The sequence below is a fragment of the Colletotrichum abscissum genome (assembly GCF_030869225.1).
Source record: "Colletotrichum abscissum strain IMI 504890 chromosome Unknown Scaffold_27.1, whole genome shotgun sequence".
Taxonomy (NCBI): Eukaryota; Fungi; Ascomycota; class Sordariomycetes; order Glomerellales; family Glomerellaceae; genus Colletotrichum; species Colletotrichum abscissum.
Genome location: NW_026850176.1, coordinates 106467 through 122175, shown reverse-complemented (window position 1 = coordinate 122175; position 15709 = coordinate 106467). Strand labels below are relative to the sequence as shown.

The 15709-nt window shown below is 50.5% G+C and overlaps 8 protein-coding genes across 8 annotated transcripts; 6 read left to right on the top strand and 2 right to left on the bottom strand.

Annotated features, from left to right (window-relative positions):
• Window positions 1-579: 579 nt before the first annotated feature.
• CABS01_10462 (uncharacterized protein) lies at window positions 580-984 on the top strand (the record flags this gene model as incomplete). The annotated part of the gene is made up of 1 exon (XM_060543818.1): window positions 580-984. The coding sequence occupies one exon, from the start codon at window positions 580-582 to the stop codon at window positions 982-984; it is 405 nt and encodes a 134-aa protein (XP_060399020.1).
• A 1003-nt stretch (window positions 985-1987) lies between these two features.
• CABS01_10461 (fungal specific transcription factor) lies at window positions 1988-4228 on the top strand (the record flags this gene model as incomplete). The annotated part of the gene is made up of 4 exons (XM_060543817.1): window positions 1988-2858; window positions 2918-3149; window positions 3202-4050; window positions 4099-4228. 4 exons carry the CDS (start codon window positions 1988-1990, stop codon window positions 4226-4228), a joined length of 2082 nt encoding a protein of 693 aa, XP_060399019.1.
• A 66-nt stretch (window positions 4229-4294) lies between these two features.
• On the bottom strand, window positions 4295-5927 carry CABS01_10460 (uncharacterized protein; the record flags this gene model as incomplete). Its single annotated transcript, XM_060543816.1, has 3 exons — window positions 4295-4831; window positions 4886-5000; window positions 5062-5927. 3 exons carry the CDS (start codon window positions 5925-5927, stop codon window positions 4295-4297), a joined length of 1518 nt encoding a protein of 505 aa, XP_060399018.1.
• Window positions 5928-6521: 594 nt separating this feature from the next.
• CABS01_10459 (3-octaprenyl-4-hydroxybenzoate carboxy-lyase UbiX) lies at window positions 6522-7124 on the top strand (the record flags this gene model as incomplete). The annotated part of the gene is made up of 1 exon (XM_060543815.1): window positions 6522-7124. The coding sequence occupies one exon, from the start codon at window positions 6522-6524 to the stop codon at window positions 7122-7124; it is 603 nt and encodes a 200-aa protein (XP_060399017.1).
• A 167-nt stretch (window positions 7125-7291) lies between these two features.
• CABS01_10458 (uncharacterized protein) lies at window positions 7292-8529 on the bottom strand (the record flags this gene model as incomplete). Its single annotated transcript, XM_060543814.1, has 2 exons — window positions 7292-8375; window positions 8426-8529. The coding sequence occupies 2 exons, from the start codon at window positions 8527-8529 to the stop codon at window positions 7292-7294; spliced, it is 1188 nt and encodes a 395-aa protein (XP_060399016.1).
• Window positions 8530-10049: 1520 nt separating this feature from the next.
• CABS01_10457 (major facilitator superfamily transporter) lies at window positions 10050-11567 on the top strand (the record flags this gene model as incomplete). The annotated part of the gene is made up of 6 exons (XM_060543813.1): window positions 10050-10084; window positions 10342-10354; window positions 10481-10523; window positions 10599-11194; window positions 11247-11344; window positions 11414-11567. 6 exons carry the CDS (start codon window positions 10050-10052, stop codon window positions 11565-11567), a joined length of 939 nt encoding a protein of 312 aa, XP_060399015.1.
• A 642-nt stretch (window positions 11568-12209) lies between these two features.
• On the top strand, window positions 12210-13697 carry CABS01_10456 (ATPase; the record flags this gene model as incomplete). Its single annotated transcript, XM_060543812.1, has 1 exon — window positions 12210-13697. One exon carries the CDS (start codon window positions 12210-12212, stop codon window positions 13695-13697), a length of 1488 nt encoding a protein of 495 aa, XP_060399014.1.
• Window positions 13698-15250: 1553 nt separating this feature from the next.
• On the top strand, window positions 15251-15460 carry CABS01_10455 (uncharacterized protein; the record flags this gene model as incomplete). Its single annotated transcript, XM_060543811.1, has 1 exon — window positions 15251-15460. The coding sequence occupies one exon, from the start codon at window positions 15251-15253 to the stop codon at window positions 15458-15460; it is 210 nt and encodes a 69-aa protein (XP_060399013.1).
• Between the last annotated feature and the right edge of the window lie 249 nt (window positions 15461-15709).

Genomic DNA, 15709 nt, shown 5'->3' with positions numbered 1-15709 from the left:
AGCGGTATAATAGGTAATCAAGATAATTGGCTCAGATGGATATGTCAAGAAGCACAGCTGGCAGAGACTAAGACTGTACATCCCCGCTTAATCAGGTGAGAGCCTGGGTTCAAAGCTGTTAGCGAAACTATTGATGCAGAAGCTGCCTCTTCGCATCCCAGCTGATCTCTTACCCTCACATACGGCTGAGTTCGTGTATTTTCAGGTCGTTCAAGCCATGCTGTTAATGACGAGCTGTACTCAAATGAAGACCCCTGATCCACCTTGTAGTGATGTGATAGGTATAGCAGCCACCAGAGTAACGGCATATGGCTTGGAAGTTTCGCGAGAGCCAGCTTACGTTGTCTCACGGCTTCTCCGAGTCCTCCCATCATGGCCTGCTGTATGTGTCGAAGAAGTGACTAGAAAATTATCTACCCCTCAATGAACGAGCGGTTCACGTTACGTATAAAAGGCAGCAGGATTCGGCTCTCTAATAGAATTTGATTGTCATCGAGAAGCACTTCTTCAGCTACAGATACCTCCACTACAAAGACAAGCACCTTCACGTAAACCTTATCTTCCTCCTACATCTTCAAAATGGCCGACCAGACATCTGCTCCCTGGAAAGAATCTGAGTCTAAGAGCGGACAGAAGTATCAGGTTTCTGCCTCTCACTACGATATCACCGACCAGGGTGGCGACGCCCCTGCTGCCAACGGCCCCCCTTTCAATGTCCAGGTTGATTGGAGACTTAACACCGAGGGTTCACCCTCTCCAGAGATCCGAAACAAGACGGGCATTACCTACTACAAGCTCGAGGAGGCTCCCTGGTACTCGGTCAAGAAGTACCGCCTGACTATATCCACCACTGACTCCTACAACTATACCTTCTTCGACAACGAGCCGGATCAATATGGCCTGAATGTCTTCCGAACCAATGGCCTGCACTATGTCGAATATAACTCCAAGGACCCCAGAATCACCAGCATTACCGGCAAATAAGTCAGAAGTCAATGTCGATCCAAGGGGCAAGCGGCTTCGAACGAAGTCGGGGTTAATCACGGAAGGAGAGGTCGAGAATTTTATGGTGAAGGGCTATGTAGTCTATCTGGTGGTCTTCAGATAGCTAACTGGATATCTTGAATCTCGCATATCTACACTCTCACTCTAGAAAGCACACTTTTGGTTTCATAATGCTTGGTCAAAGTCCCGAAGTTACCTTGTGAGGCGAAAATAGGTTGTCAACCCCGACTAAAGAACCGGCGCTAAGATAGACCACCGCTTCATCAATGAAATTTACGTTAGTATAGGGTCACAAGAAGTGTAAAAGTACAGTACTTCGTCTCTTTATATAGTCCTCTAAGCCGTGGTTTGTAGCCACTACCCGATCTCATCTCCCGGCGAGTACCATAGTTGAAAGAAAGCTGGTCTTTCTGATTTCAATAGAGGTTCGGCCGTCCGCTATAGCCTCGTTCAAGATTCTCTGTTTTTTTCTTTTTCTTTCTTCTTTTTTCTTTGATATTTGAATCAATTTACAAAGTGCCCAGTGCAGTAAAAGCAACAGGCCTTGGTGGGTAATAGTTGGATAAGCGCGGCATTCCTGACATTGACATATTACCTTCTCGAATTAAAGGCAAATCCAGGGATAGGCTTCGAGACATTCTAGCAAAGCATAGCGAAGAAGTGGGTTGAATACGTTTTCTGGTCCAGACATATATATCCGCATCTGGTCGTGATCTCTCCACAGAAATTCGGGACCCGGACTTGCTCCGAGCCAAGGTTTCTCCGAAGGCCGAAGTCGGCGTCTCGATTAGGTAAAGTCCGGTATAAACCTGACACCGTGATTTGGACGTCACGGACACACAAAAGCAATTGTCTTGCGCTCGTTGCGTTTGAGAATTCAAAGCCCCAAAAGTCTTGCCCAGATCTGAACTGTTTTGATGCAGACTAATATTTTAGAGTACCTAACCCGGACATTAACATCAACGCCCACCTGTTGTTCCCGATGGACTCATCGGTCCGTCGATCTCCCAACACCCCGAACGATGACCGCTCAGCCCTCCGCGACCTTCTCAAATCTCGTCAACGGGACCGCAAAGGCGTCCGTGGTAACCCTAAGTCATGTATACCGTGCCGCGAAAGAAAGGTCAAATGCGACAAGGAGTTGCCGTGTTCGACCTGCGACAAACGGGGACACCCGGATCTATGCAACTATGAAAGTTCTACAAGACAGTCGCTCGGTATCCCGCAGTCGCCAGCACGATCTGCGAGAAGAACTTCTGTAGTCATTCCAACTTCAAACAGATCTCAAGAACTCGAGAAAACAGACGCGATCAGCTTTGATATCGTCGAGGAACGTGTAGGAGACCTCGTCCCTGGCCCAGAAGCTCAAAACAGGCCCACTCCACAAATATCGACAACGTCGAATAATGCATCCACTGCGCGAGAAGATGGCGATCGACTATTCCTCGCCGATAGTTCGGTGATAGGCATGATCAGACGGCGCTCAATCCGGTCTAGAGATGATCCAGCTCGACAATCTGCTTTCGAAACAGGCATACTACCTCTTCTTGGCGTCAATGAAGAAGTGAACACGTCTGTATCATCCTATCAGTCTCTACCAAGCGACCAAGAGATAGTCAGATTGTTTGAACTGTTTCGCCGTCGAGTCCACCCCTTTCACGTCATAACCTTTAATTTAGATACCATCGAGCAACGAATTTGTCAACTAATCAATGCAAGGAGAGGATCAAACCTTGGCTCCGAGTCGTTTGAAGATCCTAGGTGGCTGTCTCTACTTCACGCTATCATGGCGGCTGGAGCTCAATTTTCCGATATGAATTTGCAAGACCGTCTTGCAGTGTCTCAACGGCATAGTATGTTCTAGATCAGCCCAGCATTCCATCCACCTCGATGAGATGCTGATCAGCTACAGCCAAGCAGTCATTTGATCTCCTACGGTCAACAGATTATCTCGCGAATCCATCCAAGGAGGCCGTCCAGACACTCCTTCTCTTAGGGAATGTGCTTCAAAATGATATGAAACCTCAGGCGGCTTGGGTTCTTGGGGGCACAACAATCCGCCTCGCGCAATGCCTCGGTCTTCACAAGAAGACAGCCCGCCCACCAAAATCTCCGCTCACAGATGAAGACGCAAAGTGTTTGAGGTAAATTGCATCGAGGTTCTCTGTAGGAATACATCTGCTAACCACTGGTCAGATTAGCAATTGTTTGGCAGGATGCCCTCCTCGCGCTCGCTTTTGGTCGCCCACCAGCCTCCTATGAGTTGGATTTTGAAAGCGACTTGCCTCAGCTCTCAGAGTCCAGCGAGAGTTCGGGTCTATCCTACCTCCAAGCTATGAGCTGGCTATGTCATGTCACATTGCGCCATCTCTCGTCTCATTTGCAGTCGTCACTAGGGCCAGTTTCGGTACTCGACGGCATCAAATCCATCGAAGCCTCTCTTTCGCCCCACTTACTCGATCCCACGAGAAGTACGGCAATACCACAGATTCAAGAATACTACGCTTTCGAACTTCACCGACATTTTGTCATGGCTACTCTTTGTCGCCCGTTCGTATCGAGGAGTGGATCAACAGGGCTCAGTGAAAGTGACAGGTCGAACGTCCTCGAGCACTTTCGAGAATCTCTCAAGCGCAGCGTCCGGGCTTATGTTCGGTTGAGGTCAATCGCGGGACATGCTAGGCGTTCTTGGGCCTTTACACATAATGGGCTAACGTCGGTTCTTCTCTTGAGCTTAATGCGAGAGACTAGGTATCTTGCCGAGACCAGAACCCTTCAGGACGAGCTCATTGCAAGTCTTTCAGAGGAAGGTAACTCCGCCTTGTTCACAGACCCCGATACCAACGCACAGCTTTCAGGCACTCTTCATAAGGCCTTGAAGGCTCTGCGGACTCTTCGAGCATTGACGGAGCGTGACGTCAGTTCGCGTGGCTCAAACCAGGAGCAAAGCGACCAAGACATTCCAACTCCTGGCCATATGCCCACCGTCGGCGAAAGGCCTGCAATAGGCCAAGATAATGCGTTTCGGGTCACGGAGCAAGCTGAGTGAGTCAATCCATAATTTAGATTCCGAGACGAATGCTAACAAGCCAGCTTTTGGGACATGGGCGACGCTCAGTGGGAATTTCCCATCGATTTCGACATGTCCCCACTGGGCGCGTTTGACTACATCATGTCGGATCAGAATTATGACAACAATTCATTTCTGCCCAATCTAGTGTGAAGTTGAAAACTTTGTGTTGGGATTTAGTAATCATTCAATTAACGTTCAGTCTAAACACTTTGATATTCAGTTGGAATTGAATCCAAATGACTGCCAACGCTGCAGCACCTTCTCCCGGACCTCAGTCGGATAGGACCCCTGGAAGCTCGCAGCTTCCCAGTCACGGCCAGTGGTGTACTCAGTCGGCATCAGACAATCGGAAACAACTTTTCCCCCCATGCGGATGTTACCGTTGCCGTGCGACATGTATGGAATTAACGGAAAGCCGCGGACGTCCTCGAAATGGTACTCATCCAGGCCAGGGCGGCAGCGGGTGGAAAAGGCCCAGATTACGTCCTTAAAGTCGTACACGTCGATGTCGTCGCCGACAATGACGAGGCGGTGGATTGTGTAGCCGACCTTATCATTGAAGACAACATCGCCGATGGTTCGGCAAAAATCCTTTGCGTTGGTCTTCATTGCGCGAAGCTTCTCGGTGTCGACCTGTAGGGCGACCCATGTCACCTGGGATTCGAAGGGGGAGAAAGCCTCCTTGATGGGCAAACCCTTAGACTTCAGTAGAAATCCGATCTCAGCAGCGGCAAGGGGTCCGATCATGGTGTGCTAGTTCGCGTCAGTTTGGTACTGCTATGAGAACAGGTGGCGATGATGACCTACCGTCTCATCGGTCAATCGGCCGCAATTCGATACTGGAAGAATAGCATCCTTTCGGTGTGTGATGAGGTCAACCCTGTACTTCGGCTGGGGATGCGCGTCGCCAGGGAAGACATATCTTGAAGGATCGTCAGTATCTTTGCGGATTTCTTGCAAACAATTCCAAACAGTCCACATACCCGTGCATCTCTCCAAAGGGACCCTCAGGTGCCGTCTCTGTAGCAGAGCAAACGCCCTCGAAGACAATTTCCGAGTTGGCAGGGACATAAAGCCCATTGGTATCACACTTGACAACCTCCAACGGTGCTCCAACCAGTGACCCAATGTACTCCGCCTCAGACAGGCCGCTCGGTAAAGGCATGCTCGAAGCCATGATGGCGGCCGGTGGCACGCCAAAGACCAGCGCCCACGGCATATCCTTACCCTCCTTTTTCCACATCTGATGGATCTGCCAGATATGTTGCGGCTCGATAACGAGCCCCGCAAGGTGGTTCCTGTCGTACACCATGGCGCGAGCGATGGACCAGTTCGTCCATTTCCCGTCCGGCGATTGAACGACATGCATACCGTACGTCTGGATGTACTTTCCGCCGTCAGACTGGTGCAGCATCGGTGCTGGCAATTTGGTGAGGTCAAATTGGTCTGGAGTTAATCGGAACTCCTTGCAGGACCCGGTATCAGAGACAACGGGGGGGATTGGAGTCGCACTCTTGGCGGCGATCATCTTATCGAGTATCTCCTTCATAGTCGACGTGGGAGGGAGACCGAGGTGCCTCGCCAGTCTTCCAAAACGCTGGGAGGGGTCGGACCGCAGAGAGTTTGGCGCGCCGAGGATACGCCAGAAGCCATCTGCATCTTGACCCTTGAGCTTGTTGAAGAGGGGTGCTCGTTCATCGGTCTCAACAACCTTCCGAATGATGGCGCCGACTTCGAGATTCGGGTCACATTCTTCGTTGATCTCAACGAGGTCGCCGTCTGCTTTAAGTGCTTCGACAAAAGAGCGGAAGCTGAGGTGCGGGAGATCTTGAGAGTTTGATGGTGGCATTTTGGTTCTGTTGATTGAGATTGATAAATTGAATGTGTATGCAGTCCGAAAATGGAGGAAATTTGATTTGTAGTTGGTGGTTGGATGTGATTATAATGCAGCCAATGTAGATGACCATGTAGCGTTCATATATATCACTTTCGTCAACACCGAACGCCAGCATGGAGTACGATGAGCGGTGGTAGTGATGCAATATCCCCGAACTCCCCGAGATACGTGCTCAGAGATCCCTGAGCTAGGATGGAAGTCGGTCCTCTTCCGTACCGGTGCCGGAAGTCGAGAATGTGGATACCCGAGTGGCTCCGGGTTCGGACAATTCGGTTATCGTCCCATCGATCGTTTCTGAACTCTCCGATTTCGCCGAAAAGACTTTTATCGTGATCCCATTAAATATGTAGGGTAGTATCGCTGCAAGAAGAGTGTGATCCAGAGGTACGCAATTATAACTGGCTCAAACATCATTCCAAGCACTTTCAGACCCAAAAGCAAGAATACGTCCACAACATCTTCGGCAAATCACTTTCATTTACACTTCAGAGACACCACGTCGGTAAATACTTGTGAAGAACCACCAACAAAAAAGCCATCAACGAAATGAAAGACATCACACCTCGCAAAAAGATCATTGTCGCCTTGACGGGCGCGACAGGAGCCCAGATTGGTATTCACGTTCTTCAGACCCTCCGGAGGCTCAATGTCGAAACGCACCTCATTATCAGCAAATGGGCCGCCGAGACGATAAAGTGGGAAACCGATTACACACCCGCGGCGGTGAAAGCACTTGCAGACCACGCCTATAGCTCGCACGATCTAGCCGCACCTATCGCAAGTGGCTCATATCGCGTGGATGGCATGATTGTTGTACCGTGTTCCGTCAAGACCCTCGCTGCGATCAATGCGGGTATCTGTGATGACTTGGTAACGAGAGCAGCAGATGTTTGTCTGAAAGAGCGCAAGAGGCTGGTCTTGTCTGTCAGGGAGACGCCGTTGAGTGAGATCCATTTGAGGAATATGATGGAGGTCACGAGGGCGGGGGCGATTATCGCGCCGCCTGTTGTCGGATTCTATACGCGGCCGTCGTCAATTGATGATGTTCTTGATCAGATGGTCGGAAGGTTGTTGGATCTTTTCGATTTGGATGCGAGAAACTTTGAAAGGTGGGATGGGATGCAGAAGAGTGCCACAAATAGCAAGTAATGTTGATTACAATCGACTGTACACCAGATCACTTTCGCCGAATGATAGTAACGGCAGACTGAGATATTGTTGGACCACTGTGGAGTGTGACGAGAGCAAGCCGGATGTCTACTTCTGGTGTACCTCGACATCGGTGATAAGTCCTAGTGCCTTTTGCAAGCTAATGTCTAGGTCGGGCCGCAATAGGAGTCGAGTCCTGCAAAAAGTTGATCCCATCCAAATGTGTTGGCGTCTCCAAGGAGATCGTTCCATAGGCTGTCAAGACCGAGGACGTCTTCTCCAGCCAAACTAGATTTCTCAGCACTGCCACCATCATCATAAACAGTCCTCAGTCCGGCCGTTGCAACCGCTTCGGGATCGTCAGTCGAGAGTCCTGCGTCGACAGACTCTCTGTCATCTTCTACCTCTGATGGGACAGCGTCATCCATCCCCTGGACACGATAGCGACGCAAAACGCCCGTCAGGTTCTGAACAAGCTGCGCAGCAATCACCGATTCTTTTCCGGCCAATGCCAAAGCGCGGCAAGCTTGTACAACCTCGGCATGCAGCTCTGCTGATGCATCAGATACTAACCATGACTCTTTGCCGTCTGCTAAGCCCTCACGACTTGAGACGCCTCCTGAGTGAAGTGCCAATATTGTACACGCCATGAACATATGACCGATAACACAGCCTAGACGGCAGCCGATTGCTCGCGAGCTGAAGGTTTGCACTGGCTCTCTAGTCTGTGAAACCTTTAGTAGACGTGTGGCGATTGCGAGGACAGTCCGGGCTGAGCTCAGACATATCTCTCGCGATGACTGGTATTGGGCATCTTGTTTGTCATGGAGCAAGAATGGTCGGTGTAATCGAGCGCGTCGCGAGAGGAAACCGAGGAGAACAACATCTCTCTGCAGCGATAGATAGGGCGGCGCGGTCTCTGGAATGGGCCCATCGGGACGGAGGAATGGGGGGAAGTCGGCAATAGCATCTGCAAACAGACGATCTAACTCGAGGACATGTTCGTAGTCCATTATTTCAGCATCTGGAACTCCTGGTGTTCTGGCATCGATGACAGAACGAGAAATACCAGCGAGTTGGATGCGCCGGATGAAACAGCTCATCGTCGTCGCAGTATCTGAAGGCATGCTAATGGCCTTATTCGAGAGGCTCGCCTCGTCATCATTGATGTTCCGAGGCTCATTAACATTCATTTGTCGCGGCTGAACGTTGTACGTCCCATCCGTGGGCCCTCCCATGAGACCCAGCATCCTGAGCTATGATGAGCAATAGTCGATAGAAGAGGAATGAGAGCGACGTACCAGTCTGTAGCAGTAATATGCCACCATACCCTTCTCTTGATTTCCTTTGCAGACTCTTCGTCCCGCTGTTCCGAGCCAGGGCTGTCGATTAGGTGCAGGCTCATCTCTCGAGCGGACGACAACGAACAGCCATGAAGGAATCTAAACCTAGCTGAGCAGCCTTCCATGTTGTAGACAAGATAAGCGAGGACCGAACGTGCTTGTACCTCTTCCAGACAGACCCAAGTATTGGCATGTGATTTTTCTAGTATGTTGAGAGAGGATCTGAACCAAGCTATGGCGGTGTGCGTAGCTTCTTCCAAAGACTCGAAGGTCCCGTTGGCTTTGGACCCCTCGGTGAAGAAGAAAGCACTCGTTGCTGCGATTCCTAGAATCAGTGCAGCGTGTGCTGGATTTGGTTCACCTCCGCGAGATAAGGTGCAATAGAAGTTGACGATCATGGACCTGGCTGCTGTTGGATGAAGTATGGGAAGGAGATGAAACGGATTGTCGAGGAAGTCTTGTAGTAGCAGCAACGCCTCTTCTTGGGTCATCAACCAGGTCGATAATCGTCCTTCTGAATCAATGGAGGGTGTAAGGCCGGAGGTTGTGCTTGCGGGTGTCTTGGGAAAGTGACAGACATTGGTAACGTGATAGTCCACCTTTTCAAATGGTAGAGTGACCTGGGTAACAGTCCATTAGGATTTCGAACTCTAAAGTCTGGATATTGTGTTTCTCACGTTTAGACTATTTCGCGTGAATGTTGAATCGAGAAACTTCGCGGTTTGCTGCCGTTCGTTATCCATGAACCTCCGGAGATGAGGATGCCGTGTTAATAAACCCAGACTTCGGCGTCGGGAAGATTTTGACCGCTCTATCCTTACAGGTCCGACAGTGTCCGCAAGCTGCTGCATGGAAAATTCTGTGCCGGCAGAAGACACTGGCCCGAACACAGCGTGCTCTAGATTACGGAGCCGACTCAGGATAGAGTCGTCGGCATTCTCGCTCAACTTTGGCGCATGGCTATCCGTAGTTAGCTAAGGTAGACTGGTCGTCGATATGTATGCACCATTTCCGTGGTTACCTCAATTCCGCAATCGGATTTTGTGTCCCCGGCTGCCCTGCGCATGACAAGCCGCGCATCACACAGCTCGAACACGGGTCTCCGCGGTCGCACTTGAGCTTCTTCTTGCGGCAGGAGTCACACGAAACTTGGGGTTGACGACGTCGTTTCTGGGCTGCGCTATCACTATCAGATCGCATTGTGCGCTTCATGATGAAATAAATGATTCGTAATTGCTTTCTTGTGCTTCGCCACTGGACTTTGTTGATGTTGATGAGGCAAAGTCCAAGTTCGCTCCTGGCCGCGGACCTTCCTCGGACGCCAACGGGTTAATTACTCCACGGATAATCCGCGGTGCTTACCAACTCCATCTACGCCACCTCATCCAGAGCAACAATACGACAGCAAAGCGATAATATTCATTAAATGCCCATGGGAAACTGCTGGAATTGATCCTAGCTATTCTAAGTGCCTAAATCAACCTTGTTTTTCTTTTGGCTTCTGTTTTTTTTTTTGCCGTTGCTTACGCCAGCTAGTGTCCTGAACTTGATACTCTAGCCACAAGACTCAACTTACATCGCCATGGAGGCATCTCAACCTCCTCCCGGTCACGATAGGTGAGCTTATGATTTTCGGAATTTGAGTATAATCACAAAATCTCATTCGGAACTATCAGTTTTAGATCGTGGCTCGCTGTCGCAGGTGCTTCGCTTTCGCTTTTTTGCACAGCTGGCTTCCTTAATGCATTCGGCATTTTCCAAAAGTATTACCAGACGTTTCTCGGAGAATCTGAGTCCAATATTTCCTGGATTGGATCCATATCTATTTCTATCGTCTACCTATGTGCACCAATATCAGGCGTTTTAACCGACAGATTGGGACCTACGGTATGTGAAAATTGATTGCAGCCCTGCCGACCTCCACGTACTAAGGTGCACGCTTTACAGATTCTCCTGTGTATTGGCAGTATCGGTCAACTGTTTGCTCTCTTCATGACCTCTCTCTGTAAACAGTACTACCAAGTATTCCTAGCCCAGGGGATTTTGCTTGGGGTGAGTATGTCGCTCATTTTCTGCCCCCCTGTGGCTGTGGTGTCACGCCGCATGCCTCATCGCCGTGGCCTTGCTCTAGGTCTCACAATTGGCGGGTCCTCCATCGGTGGCATCATCTGGCCGATCATGCTAGAGCAACTTCTCAACAAACGCCAGCTTGGTTTCGGATGGACTATGCGAGTTGTTGCTTTCACTATGGCTCCTCTTTTAGCATTCGCCTGCATCACTGTGGTTGATGCCCCCGCACCCCAAGCATCTTTGAGTCCAATCCATGCGGCATCAGATGGGGACGAGAAGGGAACGACCTCATCGGATGACGAGATACAGTCCAAATCGAAGGCCAACTACTCTATCCTGAAGAACAAGACCTTTATCCTTCTCTGTGGAGGGTTAGCACTCGGCTACTTTGGACTGTTTACCCCCGTCTTCTTTGTTACGGGCTTCGGCGTTCAACATGGCTTGTCCACATCGACGGCATTTTACTTGTTATCTGGGCTCAACGGTGCTTCATTCCTGGGACGAGTTATTCCTGGGTTTCTCGCAGACCGGTATGGGCATTTCAATCTTTGCATGCTGGCAACTCTTGCGGCTGGTATCGTTGGCTTTTGCTGGACGGCGGCAACGTCTCTTCCTGGGTTGGCAGTGTGGAGTTTGGCGTACGGATTCTCCTCTGGAGTGAGTAGATTCACATCTTGAACTTCCATGACAATGGCTGACGTATTTGCAGGCCATCATGAGCTTGCAGGGTGCATGCGTCGGAAAAATTGCCCATCATCGTCATCAGGGGTTGGCTGTCGGCTTCATGATGGGCTCCATCGCTGTAACGTGAGTCGTCACACTTCTGCTATTCCATGCCTAGGGCGGTTTGTGGACACTGACCATGTTAATGGACAGCGCTCTTGTCGGGCCTCCCATCAGCGGCCAGATTCTTGCGCATGCCGGATATCTTGCGTTGTCGATGTGGACCGGCGCAACTCTCGTGGTTGGAGCTGCCATCCTTGCTGCAGCTAGATGGCGGTTAAACAGCAGTGTGACTGCAACCGTCTAGATCTATATGGTATTCAGTCATTTGCAGTATGGTCCTGGCTTCACTTGTGATGTATGTTCGGAGTCAAGAGTACTTCGTTAAGCGGCACATCGTTCGGAGGTATCGTTCATACCTTTGGAGACTACTGAGAGTACTTACCTAAGCAAGACAGCTCGGACCAGTGGGGGCCCTGCTCCCTTCGGGCCGAAGCTGTTCCTGGTACACCGGGTGCCCGGTCGGGGTTTTGATGTTCCGCAAGGTGCTCGCCGATGATGGGATCTCTAGTATGGCTCGTGTGTGGCTGGTAAATGTGGCTTCTCTGGAGCGCAGGTTTGGGGAGAAAAAGCTTTCCGACCCTTCGAAATGAACACAAGCTGGCCTCACACGATCTTCCTAGACAATCGCTTGTTCACATTTTTGCTTCACTTTCTTGTCACTCGTTTCATCAAAATGCCTCAATCTATTCTTTTTGTCTTTTTGTATTGATCTTTCCATTGCCAGGCTTTGCGCGAGCCTCACTCTTTGAACAGATTTCTCGGACCTTGCTGTTCGGAATAGGATTGGCCAACCGAAGGCACCCTGATCTCCCTTCACTTGTGAACCGATTCCTTGGTCTGCATCTTTTCACAGGCCGGGGCGGCTCGGAATGAGCCCATCGCCTGAATGGCCCACCAGTTCCACATCGCCGGCGCGAGCCACGCTCTCCTCGACCCGTGGTCTCAAGGAGCGGGCGTGGTGAGGGACGTTCTCACTCGGTGGTCCGAGCTCGATATAACACAAATTGGCTCTCTTGTTGCCATAGCCGGCACCCTTCCTACGGCTTGGAGACTCATGCAATGTGCCTGGCAGGAAGCGTATAGTTGTATTCGGCGCTTTTTCCTCGCTTCCGTCACAATACCGGGCGGCGACCCGGTTAACCGGAGCGTCGTGAAATGGGTCCTCGCCAACCGGCCCCGGCATTATCGCGCCTTTACCGGTCGTACCGAAGTTGGACGCGCCAACCCAGACCGTGCTGCCGCTCTGAAGAAGTCGTGCCATACCGTTCAGTATTGTCCACACTGGAACACACGGTGGCTCTGGTTCAAAGGCAACTTTTTTGTCGTCACCCGTGCCGTTGGAGATTTCAATTCTTCACTATCGGATCCCAGCTACGATGGAATCGGAGGCGAGGACCTGACAATCAGCTGCTTCGGATGGTCGGCGCATCCTGTCCAGAATCTCATCGAAGCCTGCCGCGAGTACGCCGACAGGCAGACGCAGTACTTCGTCATCATCTACTCCCGCGACCGTTACGGCATGTCTTGGAAACCTAAAGCCCGCAAGCCCCTCCGCCATCTGGACACCGTGCACTTTGACCTCAGCTTGAAGCAGGAGTTGCTTGCTGATATCCGGAATTACCTGGATCCGAAGACTCAGATGCGCTACCAAAGCCGGAGTATGCCGTACCGGAGAGGCTACCTCTTCTACGGCCCGCCTGGAACTGGCAAGTCCTCGCTTTCTGTGGCGATTGCCGGCGAGTTTGGATTAGATCTCTACGAGGTCAAGATCCCCAGTGTGGCAACGGATGCCGATTTAGAGCAGATGTTTCAGGAGATTCCGCCGCGATGTGTGGTTCTTCTCGAAGACATCGATGCCGTGTGGGTGGAGCGTTCAAGCAGCCATGAGAAGACCAGCAACGGGAATGGACGAGCACATTCACCGGAGAGCAGCAATGTGCCCAACTGCACTCTTTCCGGACTGCTGAATGTTTTGGATGGCGTTGGATCGCAGGAGGGCCGTATCGTCATCATGACTACGAATCGACCCGAGCAACTCGACAGTGCCTTGATTCGGCCCGGCCGAGTCGACATGAAGGTCCTTCTGGGCAACATTAGCCCAAAGTCAGCGGCGGAAATGTTCGTGCGGATGTTCTCTCCCGAACTAGGGTGCACAACACACCTGAAAATGGAAGAAATTGAGAAGCTTTCTGTCCAGTTTTCCAGCGTGATACCGGAAGACACCTTGACCCCATCTCAATTGCAGGGGTTTTTCCAGGTACATCTAGAGAGTCCGTATCATGCGGTAGAAAGCATCGCAAGTTGGGTTCAAAAAGAACTTGCAAGAGCCCACTTCAAAGAGTTCGAGTTTATAACTTCCAATGGGAAGGCTTAGAAGTTGAGTGTGTAATAGCTATTTGCCTTACTGTACTATTATATGTATGGCTGGTTCTAGACCCTGGATGGAGTTTCGTTATTTCTTTTTCCCCCTGTTCATTCGTTTGCCGCTATTGTTTGTGTTGGGAGAGAAGGGCTTACGTTAGATGATGCCAGCAGTAAATGCATTCCTCATGTGTGTTCTTTCAAAGCTATGGTCGATGTAGCTATCGGCGCGCGCATCGCATTTTCTACAGAATATTATTGAACACCCTTGTAACGAATGATGACCAGGCCTCTCTTTCGTTTGGTCTATCTACTCTGTTGATTCGGTGCCTAAACCAGTACTCATACATACTTACCCTGCCATCTTTGACCCAGAGGGCTTGCACACCCAGCCTCTCAACTTCAATGGAGTGGAAGTAGTCTGACATCCCCAGCAGTGCCTCCTAGCATCAATACTAATCAAGACCCATCTCCGGACTGCCGTGACCCATCTCGTCTGTCTACTAGTTAGCCTTCCAATTTCAAACGCGGGTTCCTCCGTGACCAATGTGGGGAGAGAAAGCTCACGAGCTCAAAAGCCTAAATATTTGAGACGACAAAGGAACCTAGACAGTTTCCGAGAACGAAATCGTCGTGCATGAAAGGCAAGAGTAGCCGGAATTTTCATACAGTCGCTTCCACACTCCGTCGACATGGGGACAGGGTCGTGGGCCATGAGCATGGCCCTGCCTTGGCGCCGATGGGTTCTGGGGTGGTGGCCATGAATGGAGTTTGCAGTATTTGGTCTTCATATCCCGGTGATATATGTCACGAGGCAGGCACCGTATTGTATGTAGAGTTCACGGAGGGCTCTTGGAGCCGATGCGAGAGTGCGTCATCTCATCGGACGAAACCACCCCAAATATACAATTCTGTCGACTGAGGGACTCTCCCTCAAACGGACATCTGACGAGGGCTAGTGAAAAGCAAAACAGCCTCGAATACCCTCATCAACTTTCCGCAAATCCAACTAACGGTGCTGCAAGTCGGCGCCTGGGAGTAGTAGTTTTTGTGAAGAATAGCGGCGTCGCGACACTTCCTTAGTCTTAAATAAGAAGGTTGCATGACTAACGCAGGTTTCTGAAGCCGTTTCGCGAATACACGAGTTCCGGAGAAAGTTGGAGAATATATCTCCTTTCTGCTCACTGTCATGCTCCCAAAGCCGCCGTTTCTGCAAGCCTTGGTATACTTTTGATGCACTCTTTGGGCGGATTCGGATGGCCAACCTTCCTGCCCATCACCAACTAGCTAGGCTCGAAGCGTGCCTTGTGACAAGGCGCACTTGAAGTCTAACTTTGATCCATAATCAGTCTGAAAATGATTGCCGTTTGTGGTCCTAGCTTTAGGCAATCTTGGAGGAAGAATAAAGAGGGCTGATTTCCACTCACGGCTTTGCTGGTGGGTAGGCGATTAATCCTCTATGACACACATCCTATCGTGTATTGGCCTTGCAAAGCTTACATTTCAACTGTGGTAATCATGGTCGCTGGGCGAATCTTCCTCATCCTACTGCCTGTGGCTGCGACTATGCCCTCATCCGACTTCGCACCCAATTCCCTTGTCCGACGACACTGCGTGGAGCCTAAAAACTGCGGAGCCACTATTCAAGGAACGATGTGCAACTTTTGTTGCGCAAAGGATGTGAAACCCGATAGCACGCACTGCAAATCTGCGAATGCGGCGTGCCAGGCTGGTGGAAAACCTGATGGTGTCACGTTCAACTGTGATGCCGATTAGTTCAGGGAGACGACAAAATCGGAGGTAGGTCAGTCAACCTTCCAAAACTCTGTATGACCTCTATTAATCATCGCTAATGAGAACGAGAAGAATCTTACACCAGTCACCGACATCGAACGTTGAATCACGGCCTGTGGGAAATTGACAAAGTCTTAGCAGCGTTCTTGGAGGCTCCGAGAGAATGGTTTCGCGAGGCCGATTGTTTGTGTTTGGCGTGATCCAAAACATCATTAGGAAATTATTGGATTA